Genomic DNA, 25,843 nt, shown 5'->3' on the forward strand with positions numbered 1-25,843 from the left:
ACATTTGCAGAATCTCCTTGTGTTATGGGAGGGTAGCTCTTCCTCCATGGAGACAGGTAATGAAATAAAGGAGGGAAGAAAGGGGAATCAGAAGATGGTCAGGGAAAAAGACAAAAAGATGTGTGTGTTTGTGTTCTTCTGTGTTATTGGGAGAGAGCAAGAGATAAAGAAGTCTGGAAATAAATGAATGTTAAAACTGGAACAAACAAATTATCAAGAATGTACAGAGATGAAATGAAGAAATATGAGGAAACTGAAATTATGGAACAGATGAAACAAAGAAGCATAATTAGTTTATTATCAGATAAGGAAATACCAGGGGAGACCTGTTAGTTAATCTGTTCTGTAACATGGTGGGGATAAAAGCTGACAACTTCCAGAAGTTTCATTTTCAACATAAGAAAAATGGTCAAAACCTTTGAGGAATAAAAAACTGAGTAACTGAGTCAATTTATGTGGCTTTTTCTATGCCACCCCCCCCCCTACTTTTTTGTGTAGGTGCCTCAGACGGTCTACAAAAGTGCATGTAGGTCCTTAGTATAAGCACAGTATGCCAGTGGTATTCCTTTCTGTGCACTCACCTGTTTACTACCACTTCAGTTTTATTTTCTGCTCAGCTTCCTTTCCTGGGGAACATGTCACTCCTGGAGCCGTAGGCAAGGAACAAGCCGTGTCTGCAGTCTTTTCTTTTCCCTTCCAAACTAATGCACAAGAATGATGCCATAATGCTGCTTTGTGAATCAAGATTTACAAGAAAAGAATGAAACTGATTGTATATGAAGTGCTGTCAAATTCATGAGTGTTCTCTTCTCTTCTCTTCCTTTTCCTTCCCCCAGAAATAATGATAAAAGGAGTTGAATAGTACTTTAAAAACCCCAACAAAACAAACCCAGGAGAAAATAAGGGGGTTTATATTAGTGTTTTCTTTCCAATATTTAATTTTCACAATAGAAAATGCTAAAATTGTAATTTGTGAACTGGAAATATATTTCCCTTCCCCTCTCTGCCTTCTGTGAGACAGGAGAGCTGGGGGGATCTCATCTTGCCAACAGGAGGAAAATGCATTATGGCTCATTTAAGATCCTCCCTTTTAAAAGATTATGGGGATGGCAGATGGGAAATGATTAGCCAGCAGCTAAATTAAAGAAAAGCACAAGAAGTGGCTTTGGATGTTGTGACTTGAACAGTGTATTCTTTTCTCTTTTATTGCGCTTTTTTTTTCCATCAGTGACTTCTGACTTTTCACCAATGTGAGCAGAGTGGACTGAGTTTATGATTCAGTCTGACTGTTCGTTCTTTAGAGCTGGGAAGGGATTTATGCTCCATGGTAGACTGGTGAGAGCATGCATTCTCTTCCCACTTTTACTCTCCAGCAGTCTTTCACCCCCCTATTTGAGAAACGGATGGGGAGATAGGTCTTAGCAGCCATTAAGTATCTGTTATGGGTTTGGGGCCTGATCTCATTCCTGATCAAACAGGGTTTAGATGTAGATGCCCTTCTAACAAAGCTAGTAGTCTTTGGACTTGTGATAAGGTTTCCTTTTACCTATAGGGCTGTTGCCCTTCCAAGAAGCAGGTAGTGGTTTCTTAGTATTTCTTGTGAACTGGGAGTATTGGGGTAACAACAACAAAGAGTTGGTCCAGGTTCATAGTAGCTACTGGATTTGTAGTAAAACGGTGGCCTGTTCCCTACAATTTATTCCTATAGATATTAATAAGTAAATGAGATGACAAAAGAGAATCTTTGGCATCTTTCAACATATGTGTGGTCAAGGCAGTGGGAGGGGAGCAGTTCTTTGGCCCATTGGGACTGTGAGGGAGGAGGGAGAGAGCACATCAGTACCCATTTATGGACATGGTGTTGACAGAGATTGACAGTGTTTTAAGTTTTTTCAGGAAATTGTTTTTATGGCATTAGCTCTTTAGTTGCTTGCAGTAGATTTTGAAAGGTTGTGTGGTATCACAGGTTAATTTTACTTCAGTGTTTTTGTCTAACTTCTGTTGCAGTTTCTGGCTTTCTGACAAGATTCTGCTAATCAGTTTCTGTCTTTCTAGTTTGTGTGTTGCGGTGTGTGCAAAGCTTGCCACCTATGCTCTGCCTTTCTTTTTTACCTTTGGTTATAGAAAAGACTTTGAAGAAATCAATTTATATAGATAGAAAATACCTGCCAGGTAAGTTTTATGTGTGGTACAGAAGAATTATTTTTGTATTATTCATTGAAACTGTGAATAATAGCTATCAAATAAGCATAATGTGTGAGTCTGCAGAAAATCTTTCAGCTGAAGCATCTTTCAACTCCAGACATGTGGCAGTGTTTTAGCAAAAGCTAAAATTAGAAAAAAGAAAAGAAAGGAGAGAGAAGCCATTCCCTTTGAAATTCAGCATAGAAAGGTTTGATAGAATTGAGCATTGGGGTAGCAGATACATCAGAACAACTGCACCCATGTGAGGAGTAAGGAGGAGCTGTGTTCTTCATGTCCCAGGAGCAAGGACCTTGCTTTGATCAAGCCTGGAACTGAAACTTTTCCTGACTGTTCCTGTTCAGCAGTATGTAGATTTTGAACAATGATCTTCCCAAGGGGCTGCTTATTGCCATAAGGTGGAAGGTAACTCGTAATTCTCTTGAATTTGTGTATTATTTTAAGTCTTGCAGGGATTTGGAAATAATTAATTTACTGTCACTCAGTAATGAATTTTACTAGCGAACTTTATAAAATGGTCTCCTCTCCCACTGTTTGGAGAGTCTGTATTATCACCAGACACAGAGTTTCAGCACTTTCTATTTTAATTTTCTTTGTAGGAGACAAAGATAAAATTATTGTACCAGAGTTACTGTAAAACTCTGGAGGAAACAACCACATGCTTTCCTTGCAGGCTAATGAAAGCTTATCTAGTGATGCTGGCTGCAGTGTCTTTATTGGAAGAGCTCAGGAGCAGACTGAAAGTTTCAGTTGTACTCAATAACGTTAGTAAATTCATTCTGACATAGTGGGACAGGAAACTCCTTTTTATGCCCAATGTAAAAGCAGGGGATTTAAAATTAAATTTATTTATTAGAGGGTTGAACATCAAAATTTTTTGCTAAAAGCTGTTTTTTAAATAGTTCAGGTCAGTTGACTTGTTTGTGTAATTTAAAATCATGTTATTTAAACCAGTTTTAAATCCATACTTAGATTTAATGTTGAAAAAAAGTTGCTTGAGCTAGAAGCGATCCTTTAAAAGAGAGAAGTCATCTAAAAATCAACATTGTTGGAAGCAGAAATATTAAAAGTTCTGTTCAGTATTGACAAATGGGTTTCAACAGACGAAAAAATCACTTAAAAGCTACCTGAGTATTTTATAATGGCTTGAAAACCAACTGAGATAGGTCTTTTCCAGTGCAGTGGGCTATAGAAGGATGTCTCAACGTCATTTGCTGCCTCAAAACGTGAAATAAACTCTTGGATTTCTAGTAAGCAGGTGCTGCAGCACTGTTCTGCTGTAATTTAAGATGTTAGTGAACTGCAGACTTGAGCAATGATCTATGTGTGCGTATACATAAATACATTGTAAATTCTAGTGGACAGACGCTTTTACTTTATACGTACAATGCTGTGTATATGTCTATAGATGACTTCAAAATAATTTAGGATAACAATAACCTATCTTGAAAAGATTTTTTTTTTCTCCTGATCTGTGTAATTTCTCTTCTTACAAATTTGTTTTAAAAGGTGGATCTTTATAATTCCTCTTGGAATAGATAGCAATCAACAGATAGGCTCCACACAAATGCCTTTTTTTTTCCTAAATAGTGTAAAGAATTGTTTTCTGCAATAGGTTTCACCACTTGCTCAAGCAACAGATGCTCATTTCTGCACCTAGGAGCTTGTGCTTCACTCTCTCACCTTACCCATCTCTTCCTTCAGTGTTCAGCAGGGTGCCTGCCAGGGTTCTAGCTGGCACTGTTCCCAAGTGCAGATGCTCTCAGACACCCCCAAATCCAGCGCTGTCTGAGTACTGATGTAAGCAGTCAGGCTCTATGTGGTCCCCAAATGCTCTTCAGATCTTTAACTGCTTTGTTACTTAAGACGTGCAGCATTATTCCAAGATGTACAGTAGTCTCTATTAGATAGAGAAGAGTGAATGTGTCAGTTCAAAGAGCTGAGTTATTTAAAGAGAAATGCAGTCACTGTGGACAGTAAAAAAAGACAAAAAAGGAATTTACCAGAAAATAAGGAGTTCATATTATAAATGGTACAGTTATCAGTATTTGCTTAAAGGCAGAGTTGGCACAGTATTGAAATGTCACACAGTTTGAAGAGCAGCAGAATCCCATAACTGCTTTTATTACAGGCTGTGTACAACAGGAAGCTGTAAAACATATTCATGCCATACTAAAATGTGTGGACGCCTGCAGCAGCAGAGATGGAAAGGTTTAAATATGATATTACATTAAAATGTTATTGAACACAAAAAGCAAGCAACTGTGCAACAAAAGCTTGATGTGTGAGTAATCAAATCTTTTCCTTTCCTGCTGGAAATGCTAAAATGTAGTAGATTTTTAAAACTAAAAATGTTAAATTGAGTATATATTAGATTTTTAAGATAAAAAATGCTAAATAGATGCCAGTCTGAGTGCCACAGCAAAATATAGGTTGTGAAACAAAAGAGTTAGTAAAATTTCAAATGTTTTTAAGGGATTACCTACTTCCCATGTTTAAAGTGAGAACTAAAATACAGCACAGCTTTATGCATGAGATAGGGTAAGATTTCTTCATGCAAATGGTGCATTCATCTTAATTCATAATTTAAGAATGCCTATTAGGAGGAGGAGGAGGCAGCTGGATACATTGGGGGATATCCTGTATAACTGTATACTCAGCTTTAGTTTAGTCTGACTGAAATGTACAGAATGCTGTTTTTCTTATAGTATTTGCAATTTGAAATTTGCATGTCATGTACAATAGTATGTGCCCATACTAATTAGTAATTCCACATCCATTCTGAGTAAAATAGCAAAACTCACGATGCTGAGCTTGACTGTGCTGTCAGTAGTGCTAAACTACAGAGTGAGATACTATGTATAGAAGAAGGATACTCTGTGTAGAAGGAGGATGAGGCACTCATTTATTTCTCCTAGCAAAAGAATTAATTCTTACTAACAGCATGGTAATTATTGAAGTAGCCATTGCTGTAAGTCTAAAATGAGAATAATTGCAGAGGTTTGATGTGAAGCTGGGAACCAAGATGTTAATGTGAAACGAGGATTTGAAATCTGGAATTATGATGTACTTGGCTTTCTGCAGTGTAGCTGTCAGGCTCGGGCAGTTTGCTGGTCAATAGTGACATTCTGTGTGTCAGTGAACAGAGTCTCCTGATACCTTAACCTGCAGTTCACACATTACTGAAGCTCCAACTGTCGAACATTCAAGTCCCTTGGTACTACTGCAGCTTCCAGACTCTCCTGACTGGCTCATGTTTCATTCTTTGGCAATTTGCCCTAATGATATCCCTCAGGAGCTTTCAGACCCTCTTCTTTTCCATATTTAATCGTGTTATATTAATCTGAGTGCTGAGCAAACTATGCTGCACAAATTGTAATTGTTCCTGATTTCTGCTGCAGTGGTCTGGTAATTACTTCCACCCCCCATTTTTAGTGTAAAAATATGTGTGCAAAATTGCAGTATAATTTTTATTTATCAGTCTAAATGTGCAAGACAGCCAGGGTGTGAAAGCTTTAAGTGCTGATCTGCTCCACAAAGAGGGCATTTTTTCCTGTAAAATGCATAACATTTTAGCACTTGATGCATGGGCAGGTTTTACATTTTATTTTTAGCTCTTTATTTTGTTGCTGTCAAAGTGCATGCCTAATAAACAGTGCCATTATCAAGTTAACCTCAAATAGTAATTTTGTTGTGATATAAAACATCAGAACAGTCTTGTCTCTTTCTGTAAGCTTGGTGTCTTCCACGTGGGGCTTTCCCTATTATTGTTATTAATAATAATATATAATAATATATAATTCTAAATAACACCTGAAACATAACAATATATAAAATAATATTTATTATTATTATAATCAGCATCTTTTAAAAAATATTTTTATTTAAATGAGATTTGTGATGGTTTATGTACCAGATAGAGGCTACCTTATTTTGAACAGTCTTGTTGTTTTCTCATTCTCTTGGAACTCTGTAATAAAATGAATACATCTGAGTGAATTCCTAATAGCAAAATTAATTTGGTAGATCAGATTTGAATTCTTTAGGCATTGTAGAATGTTTTGCTCTCTTGTGGAGTGAACTTGACAATATTTCAAATCAATTCCATGGATTTGTGGGGGGAAAGTGGGTGTTTTGGGGTGGGTTTTTTGTGTTGTTTGTTGCAGAGGAAGAAAGATGTCTATTTCGAATGGTAAGCAGGTTGTAACACCTCCTTTCTTGGTCAAGGAGTCCTTAATTGTATGGTGATGCTAGTGCCAGACTTGCTAGTCTCTGCTTTGGGAAGGGAGTTTGGGAAAATTGTAATGAAGTTGCTTTGCTGTCTCAGGGGGTATTTAATTCACTTTTTCAAGGCTGCTTAGAAATCAAGACAGGGACACAGGAGTTAATCAGTGCTTTCCTGTGACTTCATGCAGGTACAGATATTTCCACTTGCACATTCAGAAGTGTGAACCCAAACTCTCCCCTAAGTCTTCCCCCCCCACAGCAGGGCTGAGTGCAGCTGGGAAGCACTTGAGTTCTGTGTTTTCATGGCAGTACCCACACTGGACCATGATAAACATCAAGCAGTGCATGGTTATTTTCCTCTTTTCAAGGAAGCATCTGATCAGGAATAACTTCCAGCTGACTTGTTAGCCTGACTTCTTGAAAATGTTGTACTTGTATATATATCTCAGAGCTCTTCATTGATTGATTAAAGGTAATTTAAAAGTGCTGTAATAGTTGGTTTGGAGAGATTAACATTGTTGCATGTCTTAAAGTTATTTTAATATTTTTTTTAATTCATATTTTTTGTTGCCAATTCTGTGTGTGTATTTTTAATTTTAGTTAACTGCTTGTGTTCATGCGTCAGCTGCATTGTTATATCCAATGTATTGGCAACACATTTACATCCCAGTGCTTCCTCCACATCTTCTGGACTACTGCTGGTAAGACAGCTAACCTGTTACCTCCATTTCTGAGATTCTTGCCTGTCTTGTAATTCTAAGTAACTGGTCAAAACGCTGACTGCGTATGTGACTGAAAGTATGGGATCCAATTTAGGAAAGCACTTAGGCTGGTGCTTAAATGATGACTTTAACAGAGATACTTCAGTGTGCCTTTACGTAGTGTTTGAATTGGTACCTTGAATTGCAGTGCTGATTATGGTCTGTGCAGTGTTTTGAATCATGTTCCTGTTATATTGTTAGAGGAAGCATTCCATAATTAATTTAAGTATGACTATATTAAGTTTTCCTCTTTTTTGGCAATTACATTAATGTGAGATAAATGATACTGACAGAAGCATTCAGAAGAAAGCTGATTTTTTTTTTTCTAGAATCAGGCATTAGCAGGCATCAGTGTTTCCCTTGGGTCTAAAAAATGACTTAGTATTTGTATTTTAAACCCATCCAGGTTGAGGATTCTATCAGTCACCTTCCTGGAAGGGCTTAAAAATCTCTCCTTTTGGTACTTCCAAATTTCATTGTAAGAGTCTTGCTTTTCACAACATATTTCTGTTCACGCTACAGACTTCATAGTTTTGGCAAATTTTTTAGTTTAACCAGAAAGAATTGCTTTTGAAACGCTTTGGATCTTTCAAGGGATGATGCTTCTGTATGCCTATGTTTCAAGATTTCAGGCTAGGAAGAGATCTTGTTTGTAGTGGTGCCAGAGATAGCAAAAGAGAGTTTCCACTAAAGCAGGGAGCATCCATCCCTGGAGGCTTTCACTTTAGCTAGACCATGTGGATCTTTGGTGGAAAAATGAACCATTTAAAGCCATTTTAGAGATGAGGAATTATTATGTATGAAAACCTTGTCAAGGTCAGATGCCTACCAACATCAGTCTATGTTTCTGTTATTAATGTTTTTCTTCACAGAAATAAGTTATGTTTGCATGTTTGCTGGGCTTTATGTTTAAGGGTTTTTTCCCTGCAACTTATAAATATTAATGTTCCATTGAATTCCACTCAGTCTATTGAACTTCTTGTTTTCAGCAAGGTTCTCATTATGTTTCCTTAAGTCTCTTTGATGGCTTTTCCTCAAGTTTACAATATTTGCCCATGGTATATCTTTTTCTTTGGTACTTCCTATGCTTGGTATGTATATTATTTATTATTTTCAAAAAGAAATCAAATACTCTTCTCCCACTCTTCCCTTTACTTTCAACTATAGCTAAGCCTTTCATCTTTAATGATAGTTTTCTTTTGAAGAAACTCTGTCCTAATTGTTTTTCCTCTTAGCTTTGATAAGATGCACCAAGACTGGAGGGTAGAGTTGAGATGTATTTGTTTAGGTTTTTGTATTACTTCAGCTTGCCACCAGAAGCTTTGTAATTCCTTCAGTATCATCCATAAATGCTGCTCTCAGAACTCAGATCAACACCTTTATTCAAACTCTACCCTGCAGAGTGCATTCTGAATACTAGGAGACTTTTTTTTATTTCCCCTCCTAAGCACAGATAATGTTTCCAGAAATAATAATGTTAGATGCTGTACACAGCTTCCTGTGATGATGATAACAATTGAGATTCTAGGTCATTATGGTGTGACCTGAGAATTTTTTCACTCATTAAAAAGAAGCATGGAGTTTCTTAAACTTGTAAAACTCATTTATATCCCCTTTTCTTTTTCAGAGTAGTACAATGGAGTGGGGGAGGGGGAGGGGAGGGGAAGTTGCCCTTCTTTAGAGATGTTCAAATGGAAACAAAGTTCATGACAGGAAATGTACCATTGATGACTTTACCACAGTAGCTATAATTCTGACCTTTTAACTCACATTTTTGTGCATTTACATTTCTCTGTCTGATAATGTCTGGTTTGAATGGTTCTTTTGTGAGACAAGTTGGAAGAGTGTAATAAAACCACACAAAATGCTTGGTTTTCCTTATGTTATGGTGGATTAACAGTCAATGGTTTTTCTCATGAATTTTTTTTATAATGAAGTCATAAGGTTAACGTTTATAGTAAGCCAGCCCTAGTGTACAGTCCAAGAGGATAAAATACCTTTCAATCCACTAAATATAGGCCCTGATCCCGCAACTTTTTCTTCCACATGTTAATCAGCTAACCTATGTGGAGGGAAATCCACATTTTTTTTTTCGTATGAGTTGAACTTCTGGTCTTCAAAATTTCAAAAGAATAGATGAGACAATTCCAGAGTGGTTAGAATTTGATACAAGTACATAAATTCCTAGCTGGTACATTTTGTGAGCGTGGAAACTGAAAAGTGTATTTTTGAGTAAAACAGCTAGACCTATATAAAAAAAATGACTCAAATTCTTCCACTTTGGCCTTTTTAATTCAAAAGGCTATTAGGTTCTATCAGGCATCCTGGAAGACTGGTTTTAAACATAAGGTAAGGGGTGTTCCTGAAGTAGTCAGATGGACTGGCACTGAGTATCAGTGTGGGCTCTAATGCCATTAGCATTGGCCAGGTTTTGAGTACTTGCAAGGTGTGTGAGCATCCTGTGTATTTATTTACTTCAGGGTGTTTCCCCCCTCCACACACACGTAGCTTCTCTTGGCCGTGAATTCCATCATGAGAACTCCAGTATGAGAATTGGAACCACCATCCAAAAGAAGACATAAATTTCTTGTTCTAAAAGACAGAAAAATATTAAGCAGTAAAACTGATTTCCATTTTAGCTCTGGAGGAAGAAAACACAGTGGACTTACCAAAAACCCAGAGTTTTCTGAATAGTTTTAAAGAACTGATTTCTCTTATACATTGAAGTAATCAAAAGGAACTCAGCCCAGTAGGTGACTGGATTTCAAGAAAGGGGCTTGGAGCACCTCTGCTTTGGAGACAGACTGAGAGAGTTGGGGCTCTTCAGTCTGTCCCAGGAGACCTTCTCGTGGCCTTCCAATACCTTAAGGGGGCCTACAAGAAAGCTGTGGAGGGACTTTTTAGGATGTCAGGTAGTGATTAGGGCTGGTGGGAATTGAGCAAAACTAGAAGTGGGTAAATTCAGATTGAATGTTAGGAAGAAATTCTTCCCCATGAGAGTGGTGAGATACTGGAACATGTTGCCCAAGGAAGTGGTAGAAGCCCTGTCCCTGGAGGTTTTTAAGGCCAGGCTGGATGTGGCTGTGAGCAATCTAGTGTGAGGTGTCCCTGCCCCTGGCGGTGGGGTTGGAACTAGATGATCCATGAGGTCCTTTCCAACCCTGACAATTCTGTGATTCTAAGAAAGCTATTACAGAAATTGAGTTTGAACATTGATATGGTAATTAACATGTGAATAAAATGAATTTTTCTAATGGAGAAAGCTAATTTCATCAAATTTCTGTGTAAGTTCTTGGCAAGCCAAAGCACTGATACAAGAATGTATGACAGTTTTGTCTGTGGATGATAAAGCATCTGTTCTACTGATGGTCTGTTAAGAATATAATGCAATTATAAAATTCAAGCTACACTTGCAACATGCCTTTATGAGGTTTGATCTCTTCTGAATTGGGATATACACATGCCTGTTTTCCTGAGAAAGGGACAATTATTTTCCAATTAACTTGGATGTTTTGCATAACATAGTAATTATTTTAGGCAATGATGCTGTAGATTAATAACTTTTTTGGTAATAGCATGCATAAGCAAGAGGAAAACTGTGTAGCAGCTCCCAGTAGAAACATAGTAAGCAATTTCATGTACATATTACAAACCTTTACTGCTAAGGCTTCAGAATCCAGCAGTAATTAAATTCATTCTTTGCTGAAAATGATCAAATTGACTTTCCATACCTGCAATTTTTATTTCAAGCATTTTCAAGATGTGTTTGTCTAATTAGCTTTGTGCCTTTATTCTGTTAACTTCTCAAAATTGAAATGATGTAGCTGTTGCTTTGTTCTGTAGAAAAGAGCTACACACTACCCTTTTTAATGACAGGTTTACTAATGGAGCAAATCATCAGCTATTTTAAGTCAGGACAGGCCTGGTGAAGCTGCTAGAACGGCATTGGAGTACAAGAGAACAGGCATGCATAAAATGCAGACACGATGCAGCGCTTGTTTTCACTGTGGATTCTCTAGTTCACCTTGTTTGTAAGGCTGATCTCTGATGTGATGAGCCAGAGGATTTACTTTGCTGCACGTTCAGGAGAAGAATCCTTATTGGCATGTCAGTCATAGTCATTCTTGTTAGCTTGGTTAAGTATGTTCTGTAGTTGTTCAAATTATGGAGGGTTTTAAAGCTGGCTGAACAAAAATATGTCTGCTTTGGAGTGATGCCCATTTACAGTTCTGTGTAATTTGTGTTTTGTCCACGAAGGTGTAAGGCCTTGGGCTGGATGAAGTTGTTAGGAGGTCCTAGTCTAAACACAGTGAAATTTTGTTTTGGCCTGAGTGATCTGGCTTATGGGGATTTTGGTGGGGTTTTTCTGGTTGGTTTTGGTTGGAGTTTTTTTCATCAATCCTCTCCTGTGGGACTTCGTTAATGAGAGCAGTTGGCTAATCCAGTCTGTGTACAGATCTTACTAAAACTGGCTGCAGTCACAGACAGGTGAGAATTGCTACTTTTGCTCCCAGAGTTGGGAACCAATTGACGAGGCCACGTGAATTGATGCAGTGAAACCTCTCCCCAGGCTTCAGGATGTCAATCACCAATCAATCCATGATCAGATTAATGAAATGAGATAAATTATTGTATGACAGCTGTCTGTGTAACTTCATATAAGTTATCTTATCTCCTATTCATTTGTCAGAGAGTTTTTATTTAAATTTTTTGTCTGATCCCCTCATATTTTATTTTCCACGGAGTGACTCAAACCTACCTATCTATTGATCACTTCACTGGAATGAATACTAATATAAGTACCCAAAAGAATGATAATGATTGTTTTATGTTTTTTCTCTTCAGAGCTGGATACTGATTATATTTTTGGTCAGATGTTGCCAGAGTACATTCATTAGAGGAAGAAACTGAAGGTTATAGGAAACCCTAATAAATTAGCTGGACTAATTTAGTCTCCTGCTTGTGCACTTCAGGCAGTCTCACTGTAGATGCTTTGTGTGGATATGTGTTTTGTTTTCAGAATGTAGTTCCTTGTCTTATTCAATTTGGAAATGAGAAGTTACACTGTCTTGAGTTAAATACAGTTAAATACAATACCATACAGCTTCCAGGCACTCACCAAGGAAGGGCGTCAGAAGCACATTCAGAGCCAAAACTGGCACTAATGATGTTTGTGGTGCGGTGATCTTAACTGGCACGGTTATGTCCTCCAGAATGGTGTTTTAAAACCCACTGTCATTCTAGAAACAGGCCACTTCTGGAACTGCTGGGATAGCTCTGTTACACAGTATTGCTGGGTGTTGAAACTGGGCATGGCAAGTTGGTTGGCATGCTCTACACATCTTCTCACTCATACTGCCATAGTGAGGAACAGTGTCTGTTCTTTTGTGGTTGTTTTTATGTCAGAATTAAAAGCCCCGAAAAACCTGCAAGGTAAAATTTCCCTTATCTAGTAAAAATTTCAGTGCAACTGTGTTCATTTACTAAAGGCTCAATCAGTAAATGATAACTAGGAGCTCTATATGCCAAGATTTATGTATTTGTTTTGATGCACAAATGTAGTAGTTGGTACTTAGAAGTTGATCTTTCCCACTTTTTTTCCCCTCAGTGCACCAATGCCTTATCTAATTGGCGTCCACTTCAGCTTAATAGAGGTAGGTTTACTCTACACTTCTGTGTACTGGTAAGCATGAGGTGTGTGTGCCATAAATGATAATTTAAGTTGAAGTGCTTTATTTTAGCATAGAGAATTTAAAAATAAATTCAAATGCTTTACAAAGAAGAAAAAATGCCTTGGTTTTACATCTTACTTTCCAAGCTTTTATGGAGTAAGCTCTACAGCATGATTTGTTTCTGTGTCTATTGTATAGCTTAGTAAGAGAGTTTTTTCCTTGCCTTTTTTTAAGTGGTTCAGCAACAGATTTTGCAAATAATAATGGTTCAAATTTATTTTGGAGTCACCATCAACTAATATTCAGCATTATTCTGATTTCATAGATAAATTCTGTTCCTGTCCCTCTGTAAGTCTGTGTCTAAGATTCATTCCTTTACATGCATAACTGTTAATGTAGAAGTGAATGTTTTTGGGCAAAAAGTAGCCTTTTCATATTGGAATACACAACAAAACAGTAAAACTCATCCAAGTGGTAAGTAGCTGCTGGGACATAAATAGCTTTGCCTCTTGCCATGATCGTTGGATGACACCATTAAGCTTACTTGTATAGCCTGATTATCATGTAGAATATATAATTTATTGATTTGCACATCTGCTAAATCAGTTTCTAAGGATCAGTTCACATTAGCTAAGCTGACAAAGTGGGTTCTCCCTCAGGCTGAGCCACCAGCACTTTTTTGTTTCCAAAAAAGGGCTTTCTGTCATATGTACTTGGTAAGTCTAGGCACAGCCTTCTGTTCATTCAAATCAGGTTCATCTGACCTGCGTACATTGATTGCATTATCTTGACTGGTATCTTTTTCCTTATTCCATCTGAAAATAAAGGAACAGAAAGGTTTGCTTTGAGAAAGAAGTCACTCAGTTTCTTCTGGATTTCTATTCTTCTATAATACTATTAGATATCACATGCCTGGGACTTACATAAATCTGCGAATCATTACTTATTTTTTTCTGTTTTTCATCTGATCACATGATGAATATCCTGTTTGATTTTCACAAATAGGAATGAAACATTTTTATAAGCTATATATACTTCCAGTTTGTTTAACTGTATTTTGTGTAAATCTTGGCTTGCAAGAATTCATTTCCTGAATGTGCTTGTGGTCCAGAGATTATTAGTTTAACCTTACTGTTTGATGAGCAGGAAGTGTTTTCAAAAGCTGTTCTGAATCCTGTCCTAATTGACAGATCCTCCATCTAAAGCTGTAAACCTTATCTTTGCCGTTGTCCTTTGCAAAATGATCGTTTGTAATCTAGTAGCTTGTAATAAAAATGTACTTCAGGTGGATGCCATAGTAGAATGTTTTTCCACCTTTTTTTTTCTTACCTCTTAACAGAGAGTGAAAAATAGATCACTGGAGGACGTGGTTTTGCTAAATGTTGACACAAACACTCTAGAAACCCCCTTTAATGACCTGAGCAACCTACCTGGTGAAGTGGTGAGTCTTACCAATATTTCATTCTTTCTTTCCTGTATAGGTGCTTGAATTACTAGCAGTTATTTTTCTGTCCGGTTTTGCTAAGTGCTATAATGGGAATAAGGGGGTGAAAAGCACCAAGTGTAGACCCCTCTATTTGAGATTCTACCTTTTTCACAGTTGAGGAGATGCTGAATGGAACATCGTATTCCTTATTGTAAAAGTAGGATCATAATTATAAAGCTAGCTGCATTCATTAGGCATAGCTGCTTTAAACGCAAGAGTCTCTTCATCTCATCTTAATCATTATATTACGAAGTAGGCATTTCTGTCTGCCTGGTGGCATGTCTTGCAAAAGAACGAGAGAGTTTTTGAAGGCAAAAAGAAGAAGGGGGCCAATTATCGGCTTCTGCTTCCCTGCCACCTGCCAGCGCTTTCCTTTTAATTAATGATCTGATGGCACTGGTCAATATAATAAGAAATGCTTGTACAGTTGGGGTCAGAAAATTCAGGCTTTGATCTTCTTCAACTTTCTGAAACATTTATTTGTTTTCTCTAAATTATTTCAGTTTTATTTTAATCTCTTCTATCCTGCTGAGGGCTGCGTGAATGAAAACCTATACTGTTTGTCATTTGCTTTGGCAGAGCAAAGGCTGCTTACTTAGAATTCTATTTGTAAATTAAACTGCAAACCCAGTTTGTCATAAAAGACATCTGATCCTTTTGAAATGACGAAAACTGTCTTTTGTCTGTAAAAGATGATAAATTAAGTGCCAGTTCTTTCTGGACTTTGATCTTGCAGAGGGTCCCTGTTCCCCCATGTCGTGTCACCCCCTGCCTTTTTTTTTTTCCCTGCCTTTTTTTTTTATTGAGTATAGGAGAACATTTTCATCTTAAATAGTCAGAAAATTCACTTACCTTGTTTTTCCCAACAGAGCTCTAAGAGATTATCATTGCAAAACTACTGTTTTGATTCTTTAGTTATAGGTGCTCAAGCTGTCAGAAATGGTTGTCAAGACAAAGAATTTTATATCAGAATGTGAAATTTCTGGTATTGTAAACCATAGAAGTAAACTGCCTTAATCAAAGTAAGGCACTATAGTGACACACTGTGTCTTTTGTTTTGGTTGGTAATTTGTATGTATTTGTTACAATGGAAATCAAACTCTAAATGATTATATTAGTGCCAGTTCCCTTTGATTTTAATGATGTTAAAATGTAGACTTTTTATAGATCATCTGGTCAGTCTTTCTTTTGATTCAGTATCAACTATAGTTCAGAAAAGTAATTGACATTACAGAGATGTAAAAATTATTCTAATGTTTTGTGATTTTATGTTAATATATACACACATATGCATGCAGATACAATTTTTTTTATATTACATTTATATTTTTGTATATTATATTTTCCAAGAGTATAGCAATTTAAAAAATGAGTCATTTTCTGGTGTGTCAGTAATTTTAACTGACCTGTATTCAATGAGTAAGGTTGAGCTTATAATGTCATGGAGGTACATACTACTTGTAAAATGATAGCTGTATGCAGAATGGGGGATTACACATCAGCTTCCATAAGATACTGGAGTTGTAGCTGGAGGTCCTTCAAACAGTAGAAGTGGATTATTGTACAATGAGAAGGGCTTCTTATGTATTTTACAGACGCAAATCAAAATGATCTGTAAATTAGCAGGCTAGTATGAAGAAAATAGTGATACAGATTTCATACTTTCAGAGTATATTCTCCCCGAGGGTATATCCGTGTTCCTATTATTAATGTTAATGAAGGTTAGCCAAGTGTACAGACTATACAGTAAACTCAAAATCCTTAATTCCATAGCTAATATAAAACAAAACAGAACAGTGTTTAATCCAAAATATACTTGCAGAATTTGATGATTTTTTTTTTAATGTAGCATTTAATTTGACTATTCCTATCTCTTCCTCTACTTCAATCTGTAAAGCACTCTAATTAAAACAATTTAATAGCTGGAAAACCTGGAAACAAAAGCACATAACATGACAAAATGCCTGTCCTTCTCTTGCATTTGTGAGAGCCAGTGCCATTGCTAGCATCTTAGTTAAGAGGTTTAAGACATAGGAGTGTAGTGTCAAAGTGGTAAGTTAGACTTGAAACATTAACGTCAAAGATACTTATGTATGTGAAACCTGTTAACCTGTGTAAATAAAACTCATAAGCGTACATTCAAAGGGAGCAGAACTTCTGATAAAGTGTAATGAGTATCTTTGAAGGGTGTTAAAATAGAATGAAGAACAGAAAATAGGAAAGAAGCCCTAGTCTTAGTATCCCTTTCAGAAACTGATTCCAGGCTGGTTAACAGCCTAACAAAAGAAATGCAGTTATTTTCAGAGTTTTCTAAAAGTGTTTCTTCTGTCTGAAGGAAATTGAGTAATTCTGATCGTGATCAATAAGCTCTATGATGTCCTCACAGCATAGGTATTTAATAGTTTACCCACGTGTAAGTAATATGTCTATTAAAATGCTCTGATTTTGAATTTTTTCGTGATAAATTTTAAGGTAGAAGAAACCATTATTATATGGCATTGTCTAATAAACTGGATAATAAATTAACTAAGATTTAAAGGCATTTTTAAATCAATCATTTAAGCCTTTAAATTATAGTTACAGGCTAGATGACTTTCTGTGCATGTGAACTCTATTATTCTGTCAGACTGACCAGTGGTCTTGACTGTGCAAAGGTCAGTGGTCACAGTTGTCCTGAATTACCAGTCCTTTTTTCATGTGGACCCTCTGCTGCGTTGCATGCTGTAATCTTCTTAATGGCTTCATTCCAATATTCACACATAATATTTTAGATTTATTGACTGTTAGAAATACTACCATGCCAGTAGCAGTTCCGCTACTCCTAAGGTATTTAAAATTGGAAAAATAAATCAGGGCAAGACTTGCAGGAATCCTTTGTTTTCGTAGAGGGGGGAAAAAGCCTCTTTTGCCTCTCTTCTGACAAGCACACTTGTTTTTAAATTTCATCATTTCACTGTGAATTTATCTATTATTTTTTAATTAAATAAAAAAAGAAAGTAAGTAGCTACTTCTGTGGGAGTAAATTTCCTAATACAATAAGGCTTAGATCAGGACTTTATTAATGTAAGATGTTGGGAAAAGAACATTTGTGGTGTATATAAATTAGCAGAGACCACAAGACACACATAAACCTTGGGCCTGATCCTGCAATAACTCCTTGCAGTCAACTCTGACAAAAAGATGACTCCTTTGCTTAAATTTGAACACCCTCGAGAAAAGCTTGGGGAATTGAGGGCATCACTTTCAGCCACCAAGCCTTACTGACTTCTCTGCAGACTAAGCAGAAATGTAACAAACATGATCTTCAGGAAACAATAGGCTTTATAGAGTTTTCAGCATCCTTTGTGGTCATTAAATACTGTTAACTTTAAAGTCTACACAGCTGTTGAAAGATGTGCAGCCTTTGTAGCACGTGGTGCCTACACACTGTGATGCAGTACAGAATTGAAACAGGATTTTAAGAGGTTTGAGTTTGAGATTGCTGAAGTCACCAGGTTTTAATATCCTAAGCTGAGCATGGGAACATTACTGTTCTAAAAGTAGCATGTGAGAAGTAGATGTAATTCATGTAGAAAATCGAAATTACTTTGTAAAACAACTACTGGGAGTGCAAATTATTTCTGAAAATATAATGATTAATAGCTTCATGAAGAAGTTATGGTCAACTTGTACCAGGGCAACTAAAAAGATTTTTATGTGAAATGTAAATGCCATAATTTACTATATTTTCCCATCAGAAAATAGCCCAAAATATTGCTGGTATATTTTAGAAACTCAGATCAGTCAGCAGTGTTTGCAGTGTTATAAGCCAACTATTTGTTGTGAATATAAAGTATTAAGCATTGAGATTCTGTTGAACCTCAAAGTTTTAGAAGCTAGAATGTGACATTGAAAAGTACAACCAGTTTTGGAAACTTTTGCATTTAAGTAGTTGTTTTCATCTAAAGGAGTATTTGTGATTAAATACCAGAGAGCTCTCTGAGATGCTTAAATCCAGTGTGTGTAGCTAAAATGAAATACGAAGAAGCCCTTTCATTAATAACGTTGATTTTAACCATATCAGATTCAATTTTCTTGTAAGATTTTTGGTATTTGTTTCTGTTCTCTGCCATCTTCTCTCACTTTCTTGCTATTGAGAGTGAGCTTACTTTTATAGTGATGTGATCTGATGGGCAATACCAACCAATAGTTTAAAGCTTAGCAACTATCACTGATACCAGAGAAATTCCTGGGTATCTTTTTACCAAAGATCTGGTAGTCACAGGGAACCTGCATGCATTTCTCAGGCAGCTGACGTTTTGAATCCTTCTTTATGCACTTGAATTTATATGGATGCTTAAGTAAAAGATTCAATGTCTAGTTACATGATTTTATTAATTTATATTTTAGCTTTTTGTGCAGTTCTGTTCCTCTGCTCACATGGGTATTTAAAAGATAGTAGTCAGGTTTTATCTCTGATCAGATAGTTTTATATAAGGAATCTCAGAAGGGGTAGAAGGTGACTATTTTAAAAATGACACTTTTAATGAGCAATGTACATTTTAGATACTTTTAATTACATATGAAAGCAAAATCACTTCTCAATCTCATGACTTTCTAAATAGCTGGAAAACTGTTGATTTAAACCTTCCTGAAGCTCTGATAGCTCTTCATTGGTAGCATTTAGCAGCCTAACCCAAGTCACCATCCTATGAGAAGCTGTTGCTAGGAGAAGATAAAAACAGTTTGCTTCTAGTGTAAATTAATAGTGCAGTTTCTGAAACAGATCACTGCTGTCTACTGGAAATACATTCTAACAGCATTCTAACCCCTGTGGTTTGTTTGTTTGCAGTTCTTTATATTTAAACTTTGTAAAAGGCTCTTTCTGCTTAAGGTGTGCAGAGAATGGGAGAAAAAAGGTTTGGCATTTGTAATCATAGGTAGGCAGATTAAAGCATGTATAAGGAAAAGATTTTTTATAAAGGTGCTGCTTGGTATTTTTTTGGCATGGAGCCAGAACTGTGTATTTTCTTTGAAATTTTAAGAGGTATTAATGATGTCACCCAGGGGTCTCACAGTTCCTTGGTTTTAGGTTCATGGCTCCAAGCAATCACAATCCTGCTGGGTACTGTTTTCTAAGTAGTTCAAAGCACCCAATCTCTTATCTGTACCTACTGTATTGACTGTAATATCTACTTTATCTTTGATTAAACTGTGCAACTGGGAGAATTTGCCAGCAACCTACCCAAATGCTCAGTTGAGATTGCCATCACTCGGTGGCGGGAGAAGCCCCAAGAAAGCATTGCCCCAGTGTACGCATGTTTGCTGACCCCAGCTTGAAGGCCTCAGAGGTGCTTAAGGTGTGCTTGAGTCAGGATTCCAGTCGTGATGATTGGGAAGTCAGGGTTGTGGCCCACATTATCTCTGCAGGCTTTTTCTTAAGAGCACTGAGCTCCTAGTAATTCTGTAGAATGATCTATTAAAACCCTTCCTGCCTTTTAGCATTGCATCCTAAGAGGAGAAGTTGGAGGCACTCTTTTTCAGCTTCAGTATGGCCTTTCTTAGGCTCAGACTCCCTCCTGAATGGCAGAACAGGAATGTGCATCTGACTTAATGCAGTTCTGTGGTGAAGAATCTGCCTATGAACAGCCAGCCCATCTAACTAATAATGTACCAATACTGCAGCAAAGTGAGAGATGTTGCTTTCTGTTGTTTTCTAACATGTTTTTGCCTAATGCATTTTGTTTACCCATTTATGTTATGCTATGCTACTTTTTCCTATGATTCCTCTGGTCTTTCCTCTTTTAACCTGTCTTACTTTCTGCCATAATTCCCCCAAATTCACAAGGTATAATTTTGAAGAATGTAAATTTAAAAGAATGAAGAAAATTTTCTGCCTTTCCCTTTTATTTAGAAGCTGCTTTGTCCATCATGACAGCAAAGACATTTTAAGGGTGACAGTTCTTTTTTTGAACTCATGTTGCTGCCTTTGTTTTAGTGCAGCTGAGCTAATGTTGATGGGCAGATTTCCCTTATACAAAGGTTATATACGTTTGTTTCTAACAGAATTAAATAAACCTTTTTTTAATAACCACTAATAATCATACAGTACAGAACAAAAAAGGTCCACAACACAAAACCCCCAAAAACCCCAAAATGAAGACCTGCATTTGTTTTTTCAGCCTTAAACTGCTTAACTGTTTTTTGTATTCAGGCTTGTATCTTCTTTTTTTTTTTTTCTTTTGAGGTGCAAGGGAAGAACATAAATGAACCTTGGTGTACGCTTTCCATGGGCTAAACGAATCAGGCTCTAAACTTTTATCTAGATCTATGAGTTTGGATATAAATTGAAAAGATCACAGCTATGGGGAAAAGACCTATACTGTAAAGGCCTTTCTGCATAGATTATGAACATCATAACTCAATAATTTTTTTTTTCAAAACTATAGTTATAATTGGACCCAATGGGGGTCTCTCTCTTTGATCAGATCACAGTAACTGTGACTTTACACTAGAAAATGTCACTACTGTGAAGGTTTATCACCTGTAGAGCTGGTCTTTTCTCTGATGCCTTGTTCAGTTCTCATTAGCATTATTCAAAGTTTAGTTGTTAATTAGGTTGACACTTCAATTACAATCATCATCTACAAGAGCAGTCAGGACTGCTTGCATAAAGAAACAAAAAGATACTCCTTCTTGCCTGTATTTCTAAAAGAATGAAAGCTGTTTTGGTGACTGTGTTGATAATGTTCCATTGAAAGAATAACTTGGAATGTTACTTTGTGTAGTATTTAGCAACTTAAGTATTGTGTTATTGGTTATGTTGCAATACAGAGTGACGTAGAAACATCTATTCAATGTAATTGGAGTTGACTTCTCCAGATTTCTCTCATGATGAAAATTTATTAATAGAGTGTGTACTACAACTGGGTATAATTCCCCATCTTTAAAGAATGCTGTAATAATGCCAGAGTTAAATGATTTTTTTTTTTTTCTCCAAAGTATCTCCAGTAAGGGCTGCCTAAATTAAAATGTCTCTTTATTCTTCTAATTCTATGTAATAATCAGTGATTGCCATTTGCCAAAAAGAGGAAAAAGGAAAAAAAATGACAGACTTCCTTGAAAGCTCAGTCAAGCACTAAACTTTTTTTTGTATCATACGTTTTTTCCTAACTAAAGGTGCCTACTAAATGTTGTGGGATTTTTTTTGCCTTTAACACGTTTTATCTTCCAGGACAATTGCAAAAGCAATGTAGCATTTAATTTAGACAAACTTTTCTCAACAATTTGAGAATAGGTGGTAGGTGCTACTCCCATGGTGCCTGAGAAATGATGTAAGATAGTAATTTGACTTAAAAAAAAAAAGCCTGAAACTGAGTAGGAAGTAGCCATTAACAGTCTTTAAAATTAAGCCTTCACAGTATAAATAAAGTATATCCAAATGTTATTGTTCAAAACAAGTAGGTACATGTTATGAATAAGGGAAAAAAAATCTGCAGAAAAGTAGCTCACATGCATTCTGCTGTAAAATAATTAAGCTTATTTATGTCAAGAGGCCTTGGGAAAAAAGAGAGCATAAACCAATTTGCATTAGCAGTCTACCATCATCCCCTGGTTTCATTTCAATTAACAGACCAGCAGGTGCTCTTTGCAGTTAAAAAGATAAGCTATCAAGGAGGAGGATGAATTTTTGGCTGACCTGTAGACACCATGGTTTGCGTGCTGATTGGGTTCGTACCATGCTGTACCAATTTCTGAGGTGTTAATTTAACTGTTCCACTCTGTCGTGCAGGTCTCAGCCTTGAAAAATAAACTGAAAAAGCAGTCTACAGCTACGGGTGATGGAGTGGCCAAGGCCTTTCTTCGGGCACAGGCAGCACTGTTTGGATCGTACAGAGATGCACTGAGATACAAACCAGTAAGGCTTATTCTTTACTTCTTTATTCCCTTGATTTGTAAGAGTAGGGTCTCATTCTTTGCAAGGAAAATATTAAATGTTTTAACCCAGCCTCAAACATTTTAAAGAAAATGCTTCAAATCTCACTCCTGTGCTAAGAATACATTGAGAGTTTAGAAGACCACCTCCTGATGGTGACTTGTACCAAAAAATAAATACCCATCCAAAGTTAGCTAGTTGCTTGTTTCACTTTCATAAAGTATTTAGTATAAAATCAGATTGTATTAATGAAAGTGCAGACACTCAGCTCCCCTGATTTAATGTGAAGAATTGAAGAGTCTATGCCTTTCAGCCTCCATCATTTTTCACTGTAATCTAGAGACTTTGCTGTGGTTGGAGCCAGAAGCTTTTTATTTTCTAGCAGAATTCAGACACCACTCTGTATCTCTTCTATTGCACACTTATCTTGATACCACTGAGATGTTAGCAGAGCTAAAAAACCATTTCATCCCATCAGAACATTCTGCTGGTACTCAGTAGATTGATGTTTTAGGGGCTTTTGTCCTTTCTTGTTTATGAGGGTGGTGCATATTGATCCTATCAGAGATAAAATAATTGATCAGAACCAACTTAGAGATTGGTGAAGTCTGTTAGTTCAGATTATTTTCCGGTGATATGTTCAATCTATTGTTAGTTGTTCCGTTTGATAAAATGGATTGAGCTGAATCAGCTTCTGAGGGTATAATTTTTGACAGTCTGATAAATTCAGATAAATACTGATGTTCATAAAAGGAAATCATTCTGACTTGAGGCATCAAATTTGTAAAGCTGCTGGTGTGTGGTTAGATGTTTGGGGGTGAGGAGGGTGGTGCATTCTGTTGTTGGGTAAGGAACTATGTGGTATTGCTTGATGAAAATGAATAGGATAGTTATTAATTCCAGATGAGGCTGTTTCCTGGAGGAACAGCTCCTCCTTTCCTGGACGTATGGCACAGCCTGCCTTCTGCTCAAGTGGTTCACTTAGAGGTAGTCTTTTTTGGGCTGTGAGCATTTTGCACGCTAGCTCTCTATGCCACTGATGACCATTGTTTATTGAGATGAAAAAAAAATCCGTGAAGAAATAAACTAATGTTTAAGGGTTTAGTTCAAGTATTTGTGGTTAGCAGTCATAATATCCCTATGATACACAAAACCAGTTTGCCTACTATATCGAAATGATTGTATCTATTTTCAAAATCACTGGAGTTCAGTACAGTACTAGTGTCAGTAAGGCAAATAATTCAGTAAAATAGGTAATTGCTGTTTATTCCACAGTGGTATGACCTGATACTGCTTCAGGAGGAGTTGTCTAATTTGTGCCTTCATTTAAAGGTGGGGGTAGTCCGTGCCAGCTCATGGCAGCTTAGAGTAAGAGCTGCTAAGTCAAAAAATGTCTTACCCTACATTTGATGTATACAAACAGAATGATGTCAGTCTGGTTGATGTCCTTAACCTCTATTCTGACCAAAAATAGGCTGCAGTCATACCTGTGTTTTGGTGAGTTTGTTGAACTGAATGTACAAATTCTTTAGCATTCTGGTTAGCATCTCTGTTGAAATAAGCTTTCATTTTAACTGATTTGCATGTTATTTCAGTTAATCTGTTGGCATATCTGAGATCTGTATGTTTGTGCTGCACTGGAAGCAGTGCACCATTCCTCATTTCAACTGGCAAGCATTTCTCAAAGTGACCTCTGCAGTTTTTCTTTCTGCATTATTTTCTTTCGCCATTTTTGGTTGTGGGTTGTTTGGGGTTTTTTTGTGCTGGGTTTTTTGATGGTTTTTTTGGCCTCACTGATTGCATATAAGTGCATAAGATTATACTTATGAAACCATTATGGCCTGATTTTTTTTATTTTTAAGATAGGTTGTTTCAGAATATTTCAACAGAAGTCTGCTGGCAGATAGCAGCATATCTTGGATTGGTGTCAACTTGTCCAAAGACAAAGCATGTTTAATAATAATTAAAAAAAAGAGTTTAACTGTTATTTTGAGCTGTGTTCACATAGTTTTAACTAATTTAGTATTTTACTAATTTTTTGTGATAGAAAAATCTATCAAACTGTCCTGGTTTAGTAGAAATGAGTTATAGAATCATAGAATCAATAAGGTTGGAAAAGACCTTAAAGATCAAGTCCAACATTTCACCCAAGACCTCATGACTACTAAACCATGGCACTAAGTGCCACATTCAAGTTGTTCCATAGTTGTTCAGCTCAAAATTTGTGAATTGTTGTTGCAAAGAAAATACTATCCTTTGTTTTGGACTTGGTGGTACTTGATCAAATAAAGAAACCTAAACCACAGCAGTGGAGGTAGTATACATTCTTTCAGGAGTTCAGGTAATACTCATGTAGAAAATTAGTATAGGCTGTACTTAAATGAATATATTTTTAAGAAGATCTTGAATACTTTTGCTATAAGTAAGCTTATCATTTTCACAAGCAAGAACTGAGAGGTTTTGGGGTACCATTTTTTGTTTTGCAAACATCCTGATGAAAAGTAAAATCATGTATTTGGATAGTTATCAATTGCTTGTAAGTTGAAAAATATGTTTAAGGGAACTGTTTCCCTCACAACAGTGTGTTCTGTATGATTTTTAACTTGAAACATGAAACAACTGTCATTAATATTCACTTTGAGTAAAGAACAGCTTTAATAGTGTCTGTACTCATCCAACACTTTCAGCACTCATTCTGTGCAACGGTTTGTTTTCAGCACAGGACAGATTATTCTCAGTGTAGCAATATGTCTTGAGCAAACATCTAGCAATTATTGAAACAAAGTGATTGGTGAAAGGGAAAAATGGGAAGCTTCAGGGGGTCTTCAAAGGAGTTCATGGAACTCCAAAAGACCATATGGAAAATTTGACTACTCTAATACAGACAAAATCTGACATGTAATAGATGAAGGTGATTGTATTTTCTTGTGAGAAATACAGGATAATGAAAAACTTAATCCAGTGAAGGTTTTCAAGAAAAGTAGAAATAATTGTTGTTTTCTGATTTAATCAAGATACTGAATTTGAAAAAAGGAGTCAAATACAGCCAAGAGTATTTTTGTAATATTCTACATCTATTCATTAGCAAATATTACCTGTGAACCTGTAGAGCAAACAGTGCAGTTGTCAGGCAGGACCTGGCATCCACATGGTCTGCATTTCTAGCTTTAGAGTGGTTCTTATTTTAGTCTGGTGTGAAATACTTAATACCTATAACTAGCTGGGGTTCATTTTCTGCTTTAGATTATTCCGGAAGGAATCCAGATCATGCACAGTAGATGGGGATGATTGAAAAAATGTCTTCACTTTACTGTGATAAATGACTGAAAACCAATCCAGAACGAAATATCATGAATGGAATGACAAATTATATTGTTTTTGTATATGGTCTTATTCACCTAGAGGACTGCAGTCTGTTTAGAGATATTGGGTGAGATGCTCTGACAGGGGAGTGAGCATGGACCTTTGGGGAAGTCTCCAGCAGTGGCAATAAGGGTAATCAAAGTGTCTTGCTACAAGGAGGCCTGGAATATAGAAAGGCAAGTACTTGGTGCTCACCCTCACACTCAGGCAGTGTGAT

The 25,843-nt window shown here is 36.6% G+C and overlaps 1 protein-coding gene across 2 annotated transcripts in view; it reads left to right on the forward strand.

The window, feature by feature from the left end:
• Positions 1-25,843, forward strand: part of DENND1B (DENN domain containing 1B) — a 155,653-nt gene that overhangs the window by 89,545 nt on the left and 40,265 nt on the right. For both annotated transcript variants that reach the window (XM_054165461.1, XM_054165460.1), the window contains 4 exons: positions 7,030-7,130; positions 12,799-12,844; positions 14,202-14,303; positions 22,120-22,245. In XM_054165461.1, coding sequence (XP_054021436.1) covers positions 7,030-7,130; positions 12,799-12,844; positions 14,202-14,303; positions 22,120-22,245 — 375 coding nt within the window. The remainder of the gene's footprint in view (positions 1-7,029; positions 7,131-12,798; positions 12,845-14,201; positions 14,304-22,119; positions 22,246-25,843) is intronic.

Source organism: Dryobates pubescens, chromosome 11 (genome assembly GCF_014839835.1).
Source record: "Dryobates pubescens isolate bDryPub1 chromosome 11, bDryPub1.pri, whole genome shotgun sequence".
Taxonomy (NCBI): Eukaryota; Metazoa; Chordata; class Aves; order Piciformes; family Picidae; genus Dryobates; species Dryobates pubescens.